Source organism: Trichosurus vulpecula, chromosome 2 (genome assembly GCF_011100635.1).
Source record: "Trichosurus vulpecula isolate mTriVul1 chromosome 2, mTriVul1.pri, whole genome shotgun sequence".
Lineage (NCBI taxonomy): Eukaryota > Metazoa > Chordata > Mammalia > Diprotodontia > Phalangeridae > Trichosurus > Trichosurus vulpecula.
The window spans coordinates 379,624,243-379,642,511 of record NC_050574.1 but is presented as its reverse complement, the minus strand read 5'-3'; the positions used below and the strand labels follow the sequence as shown (position 1 = coordinate 379,642,511).

Genomic DNA, 18,269 nt, shown 5'->3' with positions numbered 1-18,269 from the left:
GATGTAAATTTCCTAGGTGGCATAGTGAATAGTCTTGGATGTGGAGTAAGGAAGACTTGAGTTCAAATATGACCCTAGTGAACCTGGGGAAATCACTTAACCTCTGCCTGCCTCAGTTTCCTTATCTGTAAAATGGGGATAATAATAGTAGAACATAACTTTACAGGATTGTGAGGCTAAATTGAGGTAATATTTGTAAAGCATTTAGCAAGCCTTAAGATGCTATATAAATACTAGCTATTCTTATTAATTTTCACCTTCTATCTCTTTAAAGGACTTGCTTCTTCAGGACTTTTATCCAGCCATGATGATTAATAGTTGATAAAACTGAGTTTCTACAGTGCTATACTAGGTTTAAGCTTTTTCTGAATTTCTTTAGTTTACTGCTAGTTTAAGAGTGTACATATGGTATTATTTTACCCTATAAATGAATGTTTGAATTTATAAGTGGTGTATTTGATTTTTCTTAGTGACTCGTGTTCAGAAGAAGAGAAATTTATGAAACCCAAAGTAACAATGATAGCTTGGAACCGAAATGATACCCTTGTTGTCACAGCTGTAAATGACCATGTACTCAAAGTATGGAATTCTCATACTGGACAGCTACTTCATAACTTGGTGGTATGTGAATTTTGAATCTTCTTTTAAAGTGTTAAAGTAATCTAATATAAATCAGCTATTTAGATTTAATAATGTTTTGATTTAATAATGTTGAATATATAAGTTAGAAATGTACTATGGAAACTTGCTATAGACATTTAATAGCTGAATAGTCAGAATTTTCATTTTAATATACATGAATATACATGCTATTGTTATAGAAATTGTGATATATAACAGACCTCTACATTTGTATTTCCTTAATGCTAACTTTGTGAAAACAACACAGAAATGAACACTATTAAAATCCTTGTTAAAAATTGTATCTTTAAACTTGAAAAACTGTTTAATGTGTTGTTTTGAATATTCAATAAAGGGACACACAGATGAAGTATTTGTTTTGGAGACACATCCCTTTGATTCCAGGATTATGCTGTCTGCAGGTCATGATGGAAATATATTTATATGGGATATTACAAAAGGCATTAAGACAAAGCATTACTTCAATATCGTAAGTTTTTTTAAAGCCATCTATGGCAAAAAAAAAATTATATTTGTAGCCACCCCTTCCAGACCTGTGTGTTTGCATGCCTTTTTTTTCCCCCTCAAGTTAACTTTATTGAAATCTAAATACTTTTTCTCCTTCAACTGATGTTTATATAATTGTCATTTTAGCGAAAACTTCAAAGTGTGTTTAATCAAAACATTTTCTTGCTTGGCGGATGTATCTGTATTTCAGTCTAAACTATACAGTTATTTAGGTGCCCTTCATTCTTAAATTATGGCCAGAGGCTAATCAAATGCTGGTGTTCATTCTGTTCAGTGTCTTAACAGTAAATCTCTTGTTGGAAATTTTCTTTTCTAGTATTATTATATGCCTTCACTTCTATCAAGGAGAAGGATCACTTTCATGTGAGGCAGGAATTAATGAGGAGATAGTGGGGAAGACATTAGGCTGTTGTGAGATGAGCAGAGAAGGGGAGGGAGGGAGCATTTAGTGTGAAGGGCATGAGAGAGAGTTCTCAAGCTGGGATACCAGGGGTGGGTGGAGAGAAAAAAAAAAGAACCATGAGAGATTGGGAGTGGGGCTTGGAATTATTTCCATGGTGGTTCCAGTAGTGAGTCTTTTAGGAAGGTGTAAAAGGATCACCTTGCTAAAGTGAGGGCCCAGTTGAGATTATGTTAGTATGTAGTAGAACCAGTTCTCATGGTTTCCTAATTTTCCTCTAGCTCCTTTCATTAGCATATTAATCAGAACTGAAGAAAAATCTAATACATGAGGATTTTGTGAGTAATCCAAGGTTATGGCTTGGCAAGGTATTATGAAATAAGGAAACGTAGAACTCAGTCCCCCTTAGCCCCTCAACTTGTGACAATGACCTCTTTGCTATTCCTAACATAAGAGCTTTTATCTTCTAACTCCTGGCATTTTCACAGGCTGTCCCCCATTCCTAGAATGCTCTCCCTCCTTTTCTCTACCTCTTGGCCTCCTTTGTTTCCTTCAAGTCCTACCTTTTGAAAAGAAGTCTTTTCCATTCTTCCTTAGTTCTAATGCCTTAGCTCTGAGATTATCTCCCTTTTTGTTCTGTATACATCATGTTTTTACATAGTTGTTTGCATGTTGTCTCTCCCATTAGGGTGCAAGTTTTTTGAGACTAGAGACTGTCTTTTGCCTTTCTTTTTATCATCAGTTATTAATACATTACCTAACACTTAAAAATGCTGGGCAGCTAGGTGGCACAGTGGCTAGAGGGTCAGACCTGGAGTTAGGAAGACTTTTCATGAGTTCATATCTGTCCTGACCCTTACTAGCCATGAGACCCTGAGCTAGTCACTTAATTGTGTTTGCCTCAGTTTCTTCATCTGTAAAATGAACTAGAGAAGGGAATGGCAAACTACTGCAGTCTCTCTGCCAAGAAAACCCCAAATGGGGTCATTAAGAATTGGACATGACTGAAAACAACTGAACAGCAGCAATAAATGCTAGGTGACCGGCTGACTCAGAGGGATCCATGCTATTGTGGAATAGTCTCTTATAGGGGAGGGGAGGAGGGCAGAAGAAAAATAGGACAAATAGCCTCTCCATAAATGTCATCTCCTTCTACCTGTCCCTTATCCCCTGCTTCTGGTGTTCACTCATGTCTAGGGATGGGCAGGGAAAGGTAAAGAATTTTACATGATTAGACTTGCCATTGACCCTTTCAGAACCTGATAGATTCAAGGAGTTGTGGTTCTAGTTGAAGCAAGGGGGTCTTCTTTGGGGGAGTGACCTAAATCCTGACGCTGCTGCATGGCAGCCAGCACCACTTCAAAACTAGCCTTATGTGCTGCCTTATTGTCCACAGCTGTCTGCCTTAAACTGCCTTCATAGATCTTGCCTCTAACATCATGTTATTGCTAGTACTTCTCAAATTGCCCTGAGGGGCAGGGTAGAAGGATGAGGACTTCACTGTGAATCTATATCCACTCTTGCTACTTTTCTGTGTTGTCTTTTGGTGATGGCATGGGGGAGAGGGTGTTGCAATTTTCACGAATATTTTAATGTTAAAGATAAAAAGACCTCAGTTTAGTATTATAACTTCTTTGCATGTACTGTGCATGTTTAACAAGTAGTATCAATTCATTTGTATCTGTGAAAGAAGGTTGGCATTTGCAGTTACAAAAATCCCAAGTAATAAAGACATCCTCATGTACATGTGAAAAGAGGTATAGAACTACTAAGGCCAAACATTATAGAAGTAATTGCATAAGTTAAAGTTCCATTGGCTCTGCTACAAAGGGGACAGATACAAGAGATGAGTAGAGTGAAGTAACAAGATTTGGCAATTGATTGGATATATATTGGTGTCCTGGGTGACCTGCATCTTTTGAATTTGGATGACTGTAAGAATGGTGAGACCGTCTACTGAAATAGGAAAATTTGAAAGAAATAAGGGTGTCTTGGAGTGGAGAAGGGGAGTATAAAGAATGCTTTGAATATTTTTAGAAGTTTGTTTCATTATGTTGATATTTTTGATCAAGTCAATATGTTTGAGAGTTACATGTTGCTGGCACAGTATTTTTTACTATATTGCCAGTCATTGTTCATATCTGTATTTATTAAATAATTCTTCCCTAGCGTTGTTTGCTATACATAAATTTATTAAACTCTGGATTTTAGTATGCATTTGTTGTCATTTCTGTTATCTGTGTTCCATTGTACTGGTCTGTTTTTTCAGGTTTTTTTCTTGAGAATTGCTTTATGATCTGGGAGGGCAGTTTATTAATAATCTAAAAATGATTTAGTTCTAAAAACTTAAAGTAACTCCTATTAACTATTAAGGTTCTTTGAACTTTACAATTCTGTATTTTGTTTGAAAATACAAATTGACTAATGATAATAGCTAATGTAAAACTATTTTTTTTCAATCTTCCAAAGAGTAGCCTGAAAAATTTTTAATTGAAAAAGCATTTGTTGGATAAAATTTCTTGTCTGTGTTTCCTACAATATTTTCAACTGCTGTTTTCTAGATTGAAGGACAAGGACATGGAGCTGTATTTGACTGTAAATTTTCATCAGATGGACAGCATTTCGCTTGTACAGATTCTCATGGACATCTGCTTATATTTGGATTTGGGTGCAGTAAACCTTATGAGAAGGTCAGTTAAATTTTATGTATAGAATACTTTTTTAAATAGAATTATAGTCATATATATTATAAGCTTAGATTTTCTTATATTTCAGTTCTCCTAAGACATTCAAAATAACACTTTATATTTTACAGTCTGTTTCTAGGAAGATATACTCTTGATTCATGGAGAATGTTTTTTTGTACTGATATTTGTGATTAAACTCTTTCTAATCATTCAGGCTCTTTGACTTCCATTACATGCCAAAATGAAATCTTTGTTTTTCTAGATTCCTGATCAGATGTTCTTCCATACTGACTACCGACCACTGATTCGTGATTCAAATAATTACGTATTAGATGAACAGACCCAACAGGCTCCTCATCTCATGCCTCCTCCGTTTTTGGTGGATGTAGATGGCAATCCTCACCCAACTAAGTATCAAAGATTAGTACCAGGTCGAGAGAACTCTGCAGATGAACATTTGGTTCCACAGCTCGGATATGTGGCAACAAGTAAGATGAAAAAGCTTTTTATTTTTAAATAAGCTTCCTCTTTTCTTTCTATCTTCCTTTCTACCATTTATGTAGCACTTTAAGGTTTGTGAAATGCTTTGCAAAAAACTATCTTATTTGATCCTCATAACAACCCTGAGAAAAAGGTGCAATTGCTATCCCCATTTAGAGATGAGGAAACTGAAGTAGACAGGCTAGGTGACTTGCCCAGGGTCATACAACTCATGTATGTCTGAAGTTGGATACAAACTCAGTCAGGTCTTACTGTTTCTAGGCCCAACACTCTATCTACTGCCCAGGATCACAGAGTTATTACTAAATGTCTAAGGCAGGATTTGAACCCGTCTTTTTTTTTTTAAATATATTTTTAATTTATTTTTTAGAGGGGGGAAGGCAGGGCAATTGGGGTTAAGTGACTTGCCCAAGGTCATACAGCTAGTAAGTGTGTCAAGTGTCTGAGGCTGGATTTGAACTCGGGTCCTCCTGACTCCAGGGCCAGTGCTCTACTCACTGTGCCACCTAGCTGCCGCTCTCAAATCTTCTTGACTCCAAATTGAGTCTTCTGTCCACTGTGCCATCTAGCTCTCTCTCTTGTTTTTAGGATTGCTTCTTCCTTCCTACTAAATCAGGAAACATTTGGTTTTCTAAAAAATTGATTGGTTGAAGAAATAATATACATTCAGTATGATACCTTTTAAAGTTTATATTTCAGTTTTGCAGATAATAGTGCAGTTACTTATCTAATGACTATCTCAACGATGTTATTTTTATAAAGTTCAAGCACTGACTTGAGCCAGTTAATAGAAATGATAATCCGTGCTTAGGGATTTTGCATGTCCAATTTTGAAAAAAATATTTACTGTCTTTTGTTTTTATATTTCATACATTTCCCAGTGAATTCTTCTCTCAGTCATTACTTATAACAAAGAATAAAAAAGGAAAAACAAAAAGAAAAACTAAGCAGTATATCCAAAAATTCTGACACATTCAGTGTTCTATATCCATCATCCTCCACCTCAGCAAAGGACAGTTGCCTTCTCATTTCTGTTTTTTTGGGGCTAGGCTTGGTCATTTTACTTCGACAGCATTGAGTTTTGATTATTTTGTTCCTTAAATTTATATTGTCTAGTTTATCAGGTTCTGCTTACATCCTTCTTCATTAGTTCATGTCTTCCCCTGCTTCTGCATAGTCATCATATTCATCATTTATTGCAGCACAATAATACATTCATTTACCACATTATATCCATATACCACAGGGGGGTGGGGGTGGAGGTCATTCTCCAGTCTATGGATATCCACTTCGTTTTTAGGTATTTGCTACTAAAAAAAGTTGTGCCATAAATATTTTGATGTCCATTAGTCCTTTCTCTTTATCACTTATGTCATTGGGAGGTATGTCCCTAGCTGCAGGATCTTTGAGTCAAGGTAATGGACAGTAGTGAAATTTGGGTCAAAAGATATGAATAGTAACTTTTCTGAACATAATTTGAAATTTTTTCCAGAACATTTAGACTAATTTACAGCTTCACCAGTACTGTCCTTGTCTTCTTACGCGCCCTCTAATACTATTCTTTTATCTCCTTCTATACTTTGAGGAGTGTGAAATGAAACCCCCAAGTTATTTTATTGATTCATATTTCTGTTATGAATGGTTTGGGTCTTTTTTTTACTTGGTTGGCTTGATGGTTTCAGTTTTTTTTAAAGAACTTCATATCCTTTGACAAGTTATCTGTCAGAGTTTGTGTAACTTAAGATGTTTGAAACTATTGCTTCTAGCGTTACTCAAGTCTGTTAAACAAATTGCATTTTTCTGATCACATATTAACAGTCCTTTCACTTTGTTACCTACAAGGTGATGGAGAGGTCATTGAACAGATAATAAGCCAACATACCAGTGATCTGGATGAGCAAAATCCAGAAGCCAGGGTTGTTCTTGATGGAATGATAAGACAGTTACAACAACAGCAAGATCAGAGAATGGGAGCAAATCAAGATGTTTTTCGAAATGATCTTCCAGATGGGGAAGAAACACCAAGAAGAGGTAATAAATATAGGAAGAAATAATATTTTAATATATATAAAGTAAAATTGAAATAAGACAGTTTATTCACTGATAAGTTGATCCACGTTGGAAAACCTTCACATCTCAATTTATTTAGCTGGTTGAGAAGATTTTTTGGAGTTGTATTCTCCATGTACACCCTGAAATGGATCCATCAAAGTAGCTGTAGTTGACTTCAACTAAAAGAGCTAATTAAATGTAAAGTTATTTGACAAGTGGGCATTTTCTTTTTTTTTATGTCATGATTACTTTATTTTTTTAAATTTATTTTTAGTTTTTAGCATTCATTTCCACATGATTTTGAGTTACAATTTTTTTCCCCATCTCTACCCTCCCCCCCACCCCAAGATGTCATCCATTCTGATTACCCCCTTCCCCAGTCTGCTCTTCCTTCTATCACCCCACTCCATCCCCCCTATCCCTTTTATCCTTACCTAATGGTAGGGCAAGATAGATTTCTATACCCTATTGCCTGAATATTTTATTTCCCAGTTGCATGTAAAAACAATTTTTTTTTTAACATTTTGTAGAACTTTTTGAGTTCCAGATTCTCTCCCTCCTTCCCTTCCCACCCACCCTCCTTGAGAAGGCAAGCAATTCAACGTAGGCCACATATGTATCGTTATGCAGAACACTTCCATAATAGTCATGTTGTGAAAGACTGACTGTATTTCCCTCCCTCCTATCCTGTCCCCCTTTATTCAGTTTTCTCCTTTGGCCCTGTCCCTTTTCAAAAGTGTTTGCTTTTGACTACCTCCTCCCCCAATCTGCCCTCCCTTCTATCATTCCCCCCTCCCCAATCCCCTTCCACCCTACTTTCCTGTAGGGTAAGATACCCAATTGAGTGTGTATGTTATTCCTTAAGCCAAATCCAGTGAGAGCAAGATTCACTCATTCCCCCTCACCTTCCTCCTCTTCCCTTCCATTATAACTGCTTTTTCCTGCCATTTTTATGTGAGATAATCTACCTCATTCTATCTCTCCTTTTCTCCCTCTCCCAATATATTCCTCTCTCACCCTTAATTTTATCCTTGTAGATATCGTACATTCATATTCAACTCACCCTGTGCCCTCTGTCTATAAATACGCATATTCCCTTCAACTACCCCAATACTGAGAAAGGTCTCATGAGTTACAAATGTCATCTGCCATGTAGGAATGTAAACAAAACAGTTGAACTTTAGTAAGTCCCTTATGATTTCTCTTTCCTATTTACCTTTTCATGCTTCTCTTGATTCTTGCATTTGAAAGTCAGATTTTCTGTTCACCTCTGGTCTTTTCATTGAGAATGCTTGAAAATCCTCTATTTCATTGAAAATCCATATTTAGCCCTGAATTATTATACTCAGTTTTGCTGGGTAGGTGATTCTTGGTTTTAATCTCAGCTTCTTTGACCTCCGGAATATCGTATTCCAAGCCCTTCAGTCTCTTAATGTAGAAGCTGCTGGATCTTGTGTTATTCTGATTGTGTTTCCACAGTACTCAAATTGTTTCTTTGTGGCTACTTGCAATATTTTCTCCTTGACCTGGGAACTCTGGAAGTTGGCTACAATATTCCTAGGAATTTTCTTTTGAGGATCTTTTTCAAGACGCTTTCAGCAGATTCTTTCAGTTTCCATTTTACCCTCTGGTTCTAGAATATCAGGGCAGTTTTCCTTGATAAATTCTTGAAAAATAATGTCTAGGCTCTTTTTTGATCATGGCTTTCAGGTAGTCCAGTAATTTTAAAATTCTCTCTCCTGCATCTGTTCTCCAGGTCATTGGTTTTTCCAATGAGATATTTCACATTGTCTTCCATTTTTTCATTCTTTTGTTTCTGTTATATAATTTCTTGATTTCTCATGAAGTCACTAGCTTCCGCTTGCTCCGTTCTATATTTTAAGGTAGATTTTCTTCAGTGGTCTTTTGGACATCCTTTTCCATTTGGGTAATTCTGCCTTTTAAGGCATTCTTCTCCTCATTGGCTTTTTGGAGCTCTTTTGCCTTTTGAGTTAGTTGATTTGTTAAGGTGTTGGTTTTTTCAGTATTTTTTGGGGTCTCCTTTAGCAAGTCATTGACTTGTTTTTTATGATTTTCTTGCATCACTCTCATTTCTCTTCCCAGTTTTTCCTCTACTTCTCTTACTTGCTTTTCCAAATCCTTTTTGAGCTCTTCCATGGCCTGAGACCAATTCATATTTTTCTTGGAAACTTTTGATGTAGCATCTTTGACTTTATTAGCTTCTTCTGGCTGAACATTTTGATCTTCTTTGTCACCAAGGAAAGATTCTGTAGTCCAACTCTTTTTACCCTGCCTGCTCATTTTCCCAGCCAATTGCTTGACCTTTGAGGTCTTTGTCAGGGTATGACTGCTTCGAGAGTGGAGAGTGCTTTGTCCCAAGCTTCAGGGGTTTTGTGCTGCTGTTTTCAGAGCTACTTCTCTTCTGAGGTGGTATGATACTCCTCTACTGGCCTGTGCTCTGGTCTGTGAGTGCGAGCACTCCTTGATGCCATGTAACTACCAGGAGGACTCCCTCTCCATAGTTACCACAAGCTTTGTCTCATCAGTGCTCCTCCTCCCCCAAGGACCGCCAAGCAGGATCACGACCCCCAACCAAGCAGGGCAAAGTCAGAGTATTCTGCCTTAGCACCAGTGAAGGGATCCCTGCACTCCACTCTGAGTAGCCACCTGATTCCCCCCACTGTCTGTGGGCCTGGAGCTGGAAGCAGCTGCCTCAGCCACAGCTGCAGCCATCTCTGCTGCCCCAGGGCTGGGACTGGACTACGCACTTCTCTCATCCAGGTCCAACAATTTTCCCACTGACCTGCTCCGTTGTCTTTGGGGTTTGTGAGTTGAGAAGTCTGGGAACTGCCACAGCTGCCAGCGATTCAGGGCCTTGTGGCCTGCACCGCCCAATCTACTCTGGCCTGGTATGGCCCACACTGGGCTGCAGCTCCTCTCTCAGCACAGTGCGATAGACCCTTCTCATTGACCATCTAGGCTGTCTTGTACTGGAGACTTGTTTCACTCTGTCATTTCATGGGTTCTGTAGTTCTAGCATTTGTTTGGAGTCATTCTTTCCCAGTGTTTGGAGGGATTTGGGGGAGAGCTCAAGCGAGTCCGTGTTTTCAAGCCACCATCTTCAACAAATGAGCGTTTTCAAGAGTATTCAAGAGATTTTGTTGGTTGATAGTCATTCTTACCTGTTGAGCACAAGGGATTTATTTCATTTCCAAATGGTTTTAAATGTTGGTGATGAGCATTGTGCAATAATTACAATTCCTGGTTCCACATTACTATTCATCATATAGAAGGAGACATATTAATTTTAAAGAATCCTTTTAAAAGTATATTTTCACTGCTACTTGTTTGTCGTTTTACTCAAACTAGTTTTGCACATTTTGAAGTTTTCAAAATAGAATTTAAAGACATAATTTTCAATGTGGAATTTATCATGTTGGACAGTGGCAACCACTGGCAAATTGTTAAACAGCATTGACTAGATTTTTTTATAAACACCAGGAGTAAATCAGCCAGGTGAAAATTTAATATCTTACTGGCTAGATTGCGAAGTGATAGTCTGGTTAGTTATTGGAGTAAATCCCTGTCATTTATAGAAAACTTAAGAGAGAAATTCTGGAATCAGAAAAATGCTACAAAGTCTTGATATTGCTACAAAAGCATTTCTAGTACTATTTTTAGTTTTTTGTCTGGACTTGGTGTCTTCCTTAGTGTAGAGAGCCTCTTTAGAGGGAAACTCCCTTTACCAATATAGATCTGCCACAGTCTGTGAGAGTCTTGGAGAATTGCTTGGTGGCACTGAGAGATTGTGACTTGCACAGGGCCAATATTTTTCAGAGACTTCTCTTGAACCTAGGATTTTTTCAACACTTAAGCCAGCACTTTATCAGCACATTGCCCCTTAACTATGTGAGAGCATCTTTTTTAATGACTTTACTTTTAATTACTTATCTAGAGTAAGTATAGAATGTGGTCAGATTATTAGTACATTAAACAAAGTAAGCTTAATGTTTTATCTTAATGGCTTGTCTAAGCACTAGCTTTTTTTCTTTCTTTTCTTGATAAAATGTTTTAACACACTTTACAAGATAGAGAAACCACAGAATAGTATAATTTCAGAAAATTATTAAGCAGGAAAACACAATTGAGGGTTTATGACTCTATGCAGCTTGTCTGTTTTCATAATTTTTATTTCCTTAAGAATAAGAAAGAATATGTGCTTTAACTTTAAGAAAGCAGTACCAGTGTTGTCCTTTGCAGTTAGCCTTTCAATGCTCTATAATATGGCCTAAATTTACATAGCTATAGGTATGTATATTGTTCTTTGGAAATGCCTTCTTTAGTTTCTATCACTCAGATCATCTTTCTTTGTTTTAATTATTCACAAATTTAATCAATACCATTTTTATTCCACCATTCCATAATCATTAGACATTTTTTTTCTATTTCTTTGCTTTCGTAGATAGAACTGATATGAAGTAGGTTTTTTGTTGTTGTTTTTTAATAATATAGCACGATCTTTGTTTTCCTCCTGTTTATAATTTCAGGAACAAACCTAGTTGGATCAAAGGATATGAAAAATTCTGCAGTTCTTTTTGTCTTACTTGTTGCTTTCTAAAGCCAGAGAGAGAGAGAGAGATATCAGTTTATAACTCCACCAGCAGCAAATTAGCATGCCTGTTTTCCCATGTTTCTACCAACATTGAATTTTAACATTTTTACAGTCTTTGCCAATTTGATGGATGATTATAAAGTGATATCTTATCCATTGGGGTGGATCCTTTATGAAGACATGGACAGGAATTGCGAAGAATTAGAATGTGTAGGTAGATAACTACCTGTATCAGTGGAGGGAGTACTCATGTATGTCAGATCACAGATCCATTAGAGAATTGAAATAAATCAATGCATCAGAATTGTTTTAATTGTACTTCTTTAATTATTCCTGACTTTGAATACTTTTGGAAATTCTTCATTTTGTTTTGGTTTTTTGACCACTTTTCTTTTGGCAAATGGTTCCTAATATAATAGATTTGTGTTAGTTCCCCGTAAATTTTGGGTATTGATGTACAATGCCAGAGGTGATCATTACAAACTTTTTCTAATCTGCATCTTTCTTTTCCTGCATCTTTTCTTCCTGGTGTAGGTTCGTATAATTAGATCTGGCCTCTGAAGCCATATAGGCCAACTTACTTATTTTACAGATTCATTAGCATTTATTAATCAAACATTAATTAAGCATTTAATAAGTGTTTGCTATGTGCATAGCACTGTGCTAGGTAGGGATACATATACAAAGAAGGAAGATTTTAAGATTGTTTGTGTGTACACACATATATAAATGTTCGTATAGGATAAATATAAAGAGAACAGGAGATGGTGATGGGAGCTGTGATTTCATTGGCATAGGGAACTTGTAGATGAAGAAAATTTCAGTTAGTGGAAGTCCAAGTCTTCTCAGAGAGTTATTGAGGGCTGAGAGATGATGGGACTTGTTTAACCATTGTGTCACAGGCAAGGCTTGAATCCAAGTCTTCCTGACTTTGAGGTTAGCTCTAGCCACTATATTAAAAAAGAGAACAAATACCAAGTATTTAAAGATGTTAGTTTGAGAAGGATAGTACTAGCAGTTGAGTGGATGAGAAAAGGCTTCTTGTGCTTGAGTTCCATCTTGTAGGAAAGGAAAGATTTTATGAAGAAAAGTACATATGAGGAGAGGAGGCTAAAGATCAGACAATTTAAAAGATTTTACCCAGATTACACAGGTAGCAGTGCTAGAATTGGAATCCAATCTTCTGATTCCAGGTCCAGTGCTCTTTCTGGTATTTAATGTTTTTGCCTCCCCACATTATACCTTCTCAGAAATTTATATATACTGACATTTTACATACGGTGCTTTAAAGTTTGCTTGATGCTTTATTTGAATGAACTTGTCTCATAGCAGCCCTTTGAGGAAGTTAAATATAGTTTATCCCTATTTAAAGCAGTTGAACGATTGGTGTTTCAGAGAGTCTCTTACTCATGGTTATATAACTAAAAAATATCAGAGGGAGGAGTTGAACCCAGATCTTTGTACCTTTATGTCTGGCCATATAAAGACCCCTCCCCACCACCACCACCACCAAAAAAAAAAAAAGCAGTAACAATGACAAAATTTTCTTGTAAGAGTATGTTAAGATGTACGAAAAGTAAAAACATTGGGTTCCTACTTAATGTTACCTTTAAAATTCACGCCATCAACACATTACAGACTTTGAGGAACTATGAATTACTTCATCAGTTTTGGAAAATAATTCGAAATTGTTTATGCACTTTGGCTCAGAGATTCCATTTTGAGACCCTAAGGCCGCTATTGACAGCAAGATTTTCTGCAAAAAAAGCAGAATCATTAGTGATAAAGAGATTATACATGTGTCTAACATTTGGAGACTAGTGAATAAACATACAGGAATTTAAGGGAATATGACTGCTTTATAAAGAATGTTGAATATGAAGAATTTGGAGAATCACAGGAAGATTTGTAAGAAGTGATGCAACGTGAAGAAAGAGCCAAAACAACAATATTCACAATATTATTAAAAATTCTTCTCTTAGGTTATTGGAAACTATAATACTAGTTAGGTAGCATGTTAGGAGGACAGGTAGGTGGCACAGTGGATAGAGCACCCGGCTTGAAGTCAGGAAGACTCATCTTCCTGAGTTCAAACCTGGCTTCTGACACTTAGTAGCTGTGGGACCCCAGGCCAGTTAGTTAACCCTGTCTGTTTCAGTTCCTCATTTGTAAAATGAGCTGGAGAAGGAAATGACGAACTATCTTTTCCAAGAAAGTCCCCAAAAAGGGTTATGAGGAGTAAGAGACGACTAAACAACAACAAAGCATTTGAGGAGCATTCATTGTGTTTCGATTTGTAGTGAGTACTGGCAAAGTCTTTTTTCACTCAGGAAACTTTCTCTGGCTTTATTTTTAATATTATTTACATTATAAGTAGACCAAATATTAAGTATTTAAAAGCAGCAACATATAATTAAATAAGTCATTACTAAGTTTAAATTTATTAATTAACATGATGTAACTTTAGAAAAATGTGGAAGCCCCTAGAGAGCTATGAACATAACAGTTCTTCAGGGACAGAAAGGAAAGATGCAAAATTATAAGACAGCACCAGTAGATCCTTTGGGTTGATGAATGGACCTAACAGTTAAATGTTGAATTTGTGTATATGTAGTTCTTATTTGAACGCTCATTCTCTCCTTTCCCCTCTCCCCCCATACTCTCAACTTGTAACTCCCGGCTCCTAAGAGTTACTATGCCTCCTCATCATCTGGTGGTCAGAGTTTATTTTAATGAGCTGCTCTGCATTTTGGGACAGCAGATGTAATCCATTACCATGCATGTACTGTAAGCCTTTCTAGCTTTCTGCAAAAGCTTGTGCTTTGCTGGTGTTGTGTAGACTTTGAGAACCCAGAGTATTGAAGCAAAAAGGAAATATCAGAATAGAACTTTTTTTAGATATTGATGGATAAATGAAAAGGGGGTTAATAAAGTTGATGTTATTAAATAACCATATGTGAAGATTTTTATCTGTGATTTTTAAAAGTGTTGATTTTAAGAATTAATTATGCATATTGTTTCGGTATATATTAATCAAAAACATGCTGTAGTGAATAATCAAGATTGTAACATTGGTTTGTGACTTGTCATTATGTTGTACTGAACTTAGTGATAATGCTTATTTCCTTGAGTATTTTGGTAAATTGAGGTTTATTGTCTGATAAATACTAATTTTCTAATTTTGATTTTATGTGTGTTACATACACACCTACATATATCTATATCTGTATCTATATATATGTAGATGTATATATGTATCTGTAAAATTCAGTAAATTTAGTTTTGGCGTGACTTTCTGTAGAAAATTTCTATTATCTTCATAATTATTTTACACTAAGATATAGTACTTGATACATATTTTTCACTTAATACATTCCTCTAGGTTTCAGAAGACTAAGTTTAGACATCCAGTCTCCTCCAAATATTGGTTTGCGTCGTAGTGGACAAGTGGAAGGTGTTCGTCAGATGCATCAGAATGCTCCACGTAGTCAGATTGCCACAGAACGTGATCTGCAAGCTTGGAAACGAAGAGTGGTTGTTCCAGAAGTTCCACTGAGTATATTTCGGTTTGTTTAAAATTTTAATTTGCTGTATTGTTTCAGAGTAGGGAGTATACACGAATATGCATACTTTTATATTTTTAAAGAAACTTAGGGTATGTATGTACATATATTGTATGTTTTAAACAGGATAGTCTAATGTAATTATCTAGTTATGCCTTTGGAATGCTTACTTTTACAGTTTCCCCTTAAGATTGGTGGTTTTATAACTGCATCCTACAAAAGCCATTTAATGAACATATAGATATAGGTAGATAGGCAATGTGACAATTGTTTGGCTTGGAGTCAGGAAGACCTTGTCCCAGATTATTTGTAGAGTTTGCTTTCTTCCATAGGGAAAAAGAAATATGTTCTTCAGAAATTCATGGAGAAAACCCTACTTTGGTTGTCTGATGATAGTTTAATAAGCCACTATATGTAGAATTCCCTTGAGCATTGCTCTCAAGACTAATTAGAAGGCAAAATAATGATGTGGGTTTTTCCCCGTCTGAAAAAGTAGACGTATTAGCTGTACTTAAAAGGGGTCTTTATATTTTGAATTACATTCTGTTTTGTTTTTTCATTTTTTTTTTTTGACTTATGTGCAGTTTCTCTTTTAACTTAGAGAAATCTTACATTTTTTTTTCCCCTAGTTGAATCTTTTATTTTAGCATCACAATATTTATAAAACAATTATGTCTTTAAGAACTTTTTGGGATGTTTGAAGGCATAGTACCAAAACTAAATGTTGATAAACTCTTACAGAAAGCTGGAAGATTATAGAATTGGAAAGGGTGAAGAGGAGAAAAATCTATATATAGCAGAAAGAAAAAAGAAGCCTCTTCAGCTAACCCAAAAGGTATGATATACAGTTAAAGTCTATTTTTTGAGGATGGAACCAGATGAAAATTGATACATTCAAATTTGAATGAAACTTCACATTCTAAATTATTTTCCAAATGTATTATAAAGACAGACTACACAGAGAATTACACAGAAACTTAAAACTATAAAGGCCAGATGATACCTGATTAAAAATAAAAAATTTATTAATAAAAATGTTAAACAGCATCCCTGGAAGCACTCCCCAGCACATCTCCAGCAAGCACCGATCCCTGGAGCACTCTACAGGAGACCATCTTTCAAACTAACACAAAGCCATTAATGACATTCAGTGAGCTCTAAAGGAACCTAATTTTACTGTTTTCTAGCCTATAAAGCTCCATTTCCCCCCACAAGACTATCATGAGAGTATCAAATACTTTCTTAAAATTTAGATAAACTATAATTAAAGCTTTTTTCTGATCTTCTAGGTTATTAAATACCCTGTCAAAAAAATTATATCTAGGCTAGTGTGGTATGATGTGTTTTTGATTAATCCATGCTGTCCCTTAATGATCTCACCCTCCTTTTCTACATGTTCACTATTTCTTTATTAGTCCTTTGTAGAATTTTGCCTGGGGTGTGTGTATGTGTGTGTGTGTGTGTGTGTGTGTGTGTGTACATACATACACATAGTCTAATAATTTATCCTTGTTCAGTCCTTCTGAACCTTTTCTATGCTGGAGTCTTTAAAAGTGTTGGTGGTGGCTCAATAACATATTCACCAGTTTTTATTTGTTACTTGAAGAAGTAATCAAATCTTTTTATGCACTTATTATGTACTGGGGACTGCTGGGTGCTTGGGATACAAAGTAAAAAGGGAAAGTCTCTGCTTCTGAGGAGATATCAAAGGGAGAAAACATTCATATAATATAGTTAGTTACACATATATACAAAATAAAAGATAATTTTTTTGAGGGGGAAAAGCATTAATAATGGGGAGGTGATCGGGAACAATTTTGTGAGTTTCGGGCTTGAAGAAAACTCTTTAATATTATAAGAGCTAGAAATGAGAAGAGAATGCATTCTAGGCATGAGAGACAGCCATTACTAAGGCCCATAGGTGATAAAGTGTTGTGTTTGGGAGAAAGATGACCACTTTGGCTGGATCCCACTGTGTTCAGAACAAGATGAATAAAGTGTAACAGTATTGGAAAGGTAGGCTGGAGCCAGATCCTACTAGTCGAGTAGGAGAGTGACATAGTCAGACCCAAATTTTAGAAAAAGCACTTTGGGAACAATATGAAGGATGGGAGAAGACGAGCAGTTATTGCCCTAACTGTAATTGTTGTTCTTAGAGAAATTCTATGTAAAACATTTTATTTCTACAAAGAAGAGTCCCTCCAGATCATCCCATCCAGCAGTGTTGATCTCTTAAGCATGGATACGTAGTCCAGAATAAGACAGTTTTGTTTTGGTTTTTGTTTTTTTGAGGGGGGAAGGCAGGGCATTTGGGGTTATGTGACTTGAACAAGGTCACACAGCTAGTATGTCAAGTGTCAGAGGTAGGATTTGAACTCAGGTCCTCCCAACTCCCGGGACTGGTGCTCTACACACTTCTACCACCTAGCTGCGCCACTCCCCCCCGGCCATAAGATGGTTTTTTAAGAGTATGTGCTCATTTGCAAGACATTACAAACTTAGTGTAGCATGTGACATGTAGTGGGCGCTTATTAAATGTTTATTAACTAATTTATCGCCTCAAACCTTGTTTTAACATAAAGCGGAGTCAAAACATAGCCTGGGTTACAACATATAGCTAAACTAATTGAATTAGGCCATTACTTTTTATAAACTTGGAGATAAATAATAAGGTAGGTCTGTCAGGCCAACTGGATGGCATTTGAGAAACTTAGCACTTTCCATGATTTAAAGCTGCTTGTCAGCCAAAATTCTTTGTGACAGCAGTCTTCTACTGGTGAGTTTGTAAGTACTTATGAATCTATTTTAGGTGATCCAAAAGACCATGGAAAAATGCATGGTGGGTACAAGCAAGCTTTATATTGTGTTAACCATGATAATTTGTATTCTAAGTGGCATAAACCTGCTTCTTAAACTGTGGGTCATGACCCCCCATGGGGTTGTGAAAAACTTGCCAACAGTGGAAAGGTTTCTGAATGTGCAACAACCAAAAATTAATTCAAAATCAAGCTCATGATGAGTCTGAGGTATTTCTGGCACTGCTTTCCCATGCAGCTTCGCTGCAGCCTTGGTTCTGAACACAGAGCATGTGCACTTTGCACTTTGCACTGTGCATGCCCTCAGGCCATGCAACACTCAACAAACACTGTAGAGACCAAAAAGGGATCGAGAGTGGAAAAAATTTAAGAAGACCTGTTATAAACAGTATCAAGCACATGTGTGACTTATGACTGGAAAAGAAGTCCTTGGGTGTAGCCTTTTGACCGAGTCCAAGTTCTACAGAACAAATCCTTTCATTAAGGGGG

At 36.4% G+C, this 18,269-nt stretch overlaps 1 protein-coding gene across 1 annotated transcript in view; it reads left to right on the top strand.

Annotated features, from left to right (window-relative positions):
- The window catches only part of BRWD1 (bromodomain and WD repeat domain containing 1), a 150,624-nt gene that overhangs the window by 74,621 nt on the left and 57,734 nt on the right, over window positions 1–18,269 (top strand). The window contains exons 14-20 of the mRNA XM_036747966.1: window positions 471–621; window positions 977–1,111; window positions 4,111–4,239; window positions 4,499–4,724; window positions 6,580–6,768; window positions 14,784–14,967; window positions 15,706–15,799. Of these exons, the coding sequence (XP_036603861.1) occupies window positions 471–621; window positions 977–1,111; window positions 4,111–4,239; window positions 4,499–4,724; window positions 6,580–6,768; window positions 14,784–14,967; window positions 15,706–15,799 (1,108 nt within the window). The remainder of the gene's footprint in view (window positions 1–470; window positions 622–976; window positions 1,112–4,110; window positions 4,240–4,498; window positions 4,725–6,579; window positions 6,769–14,783; window positions 14,968–15,705; window positions 15,800–18,269) is intronic.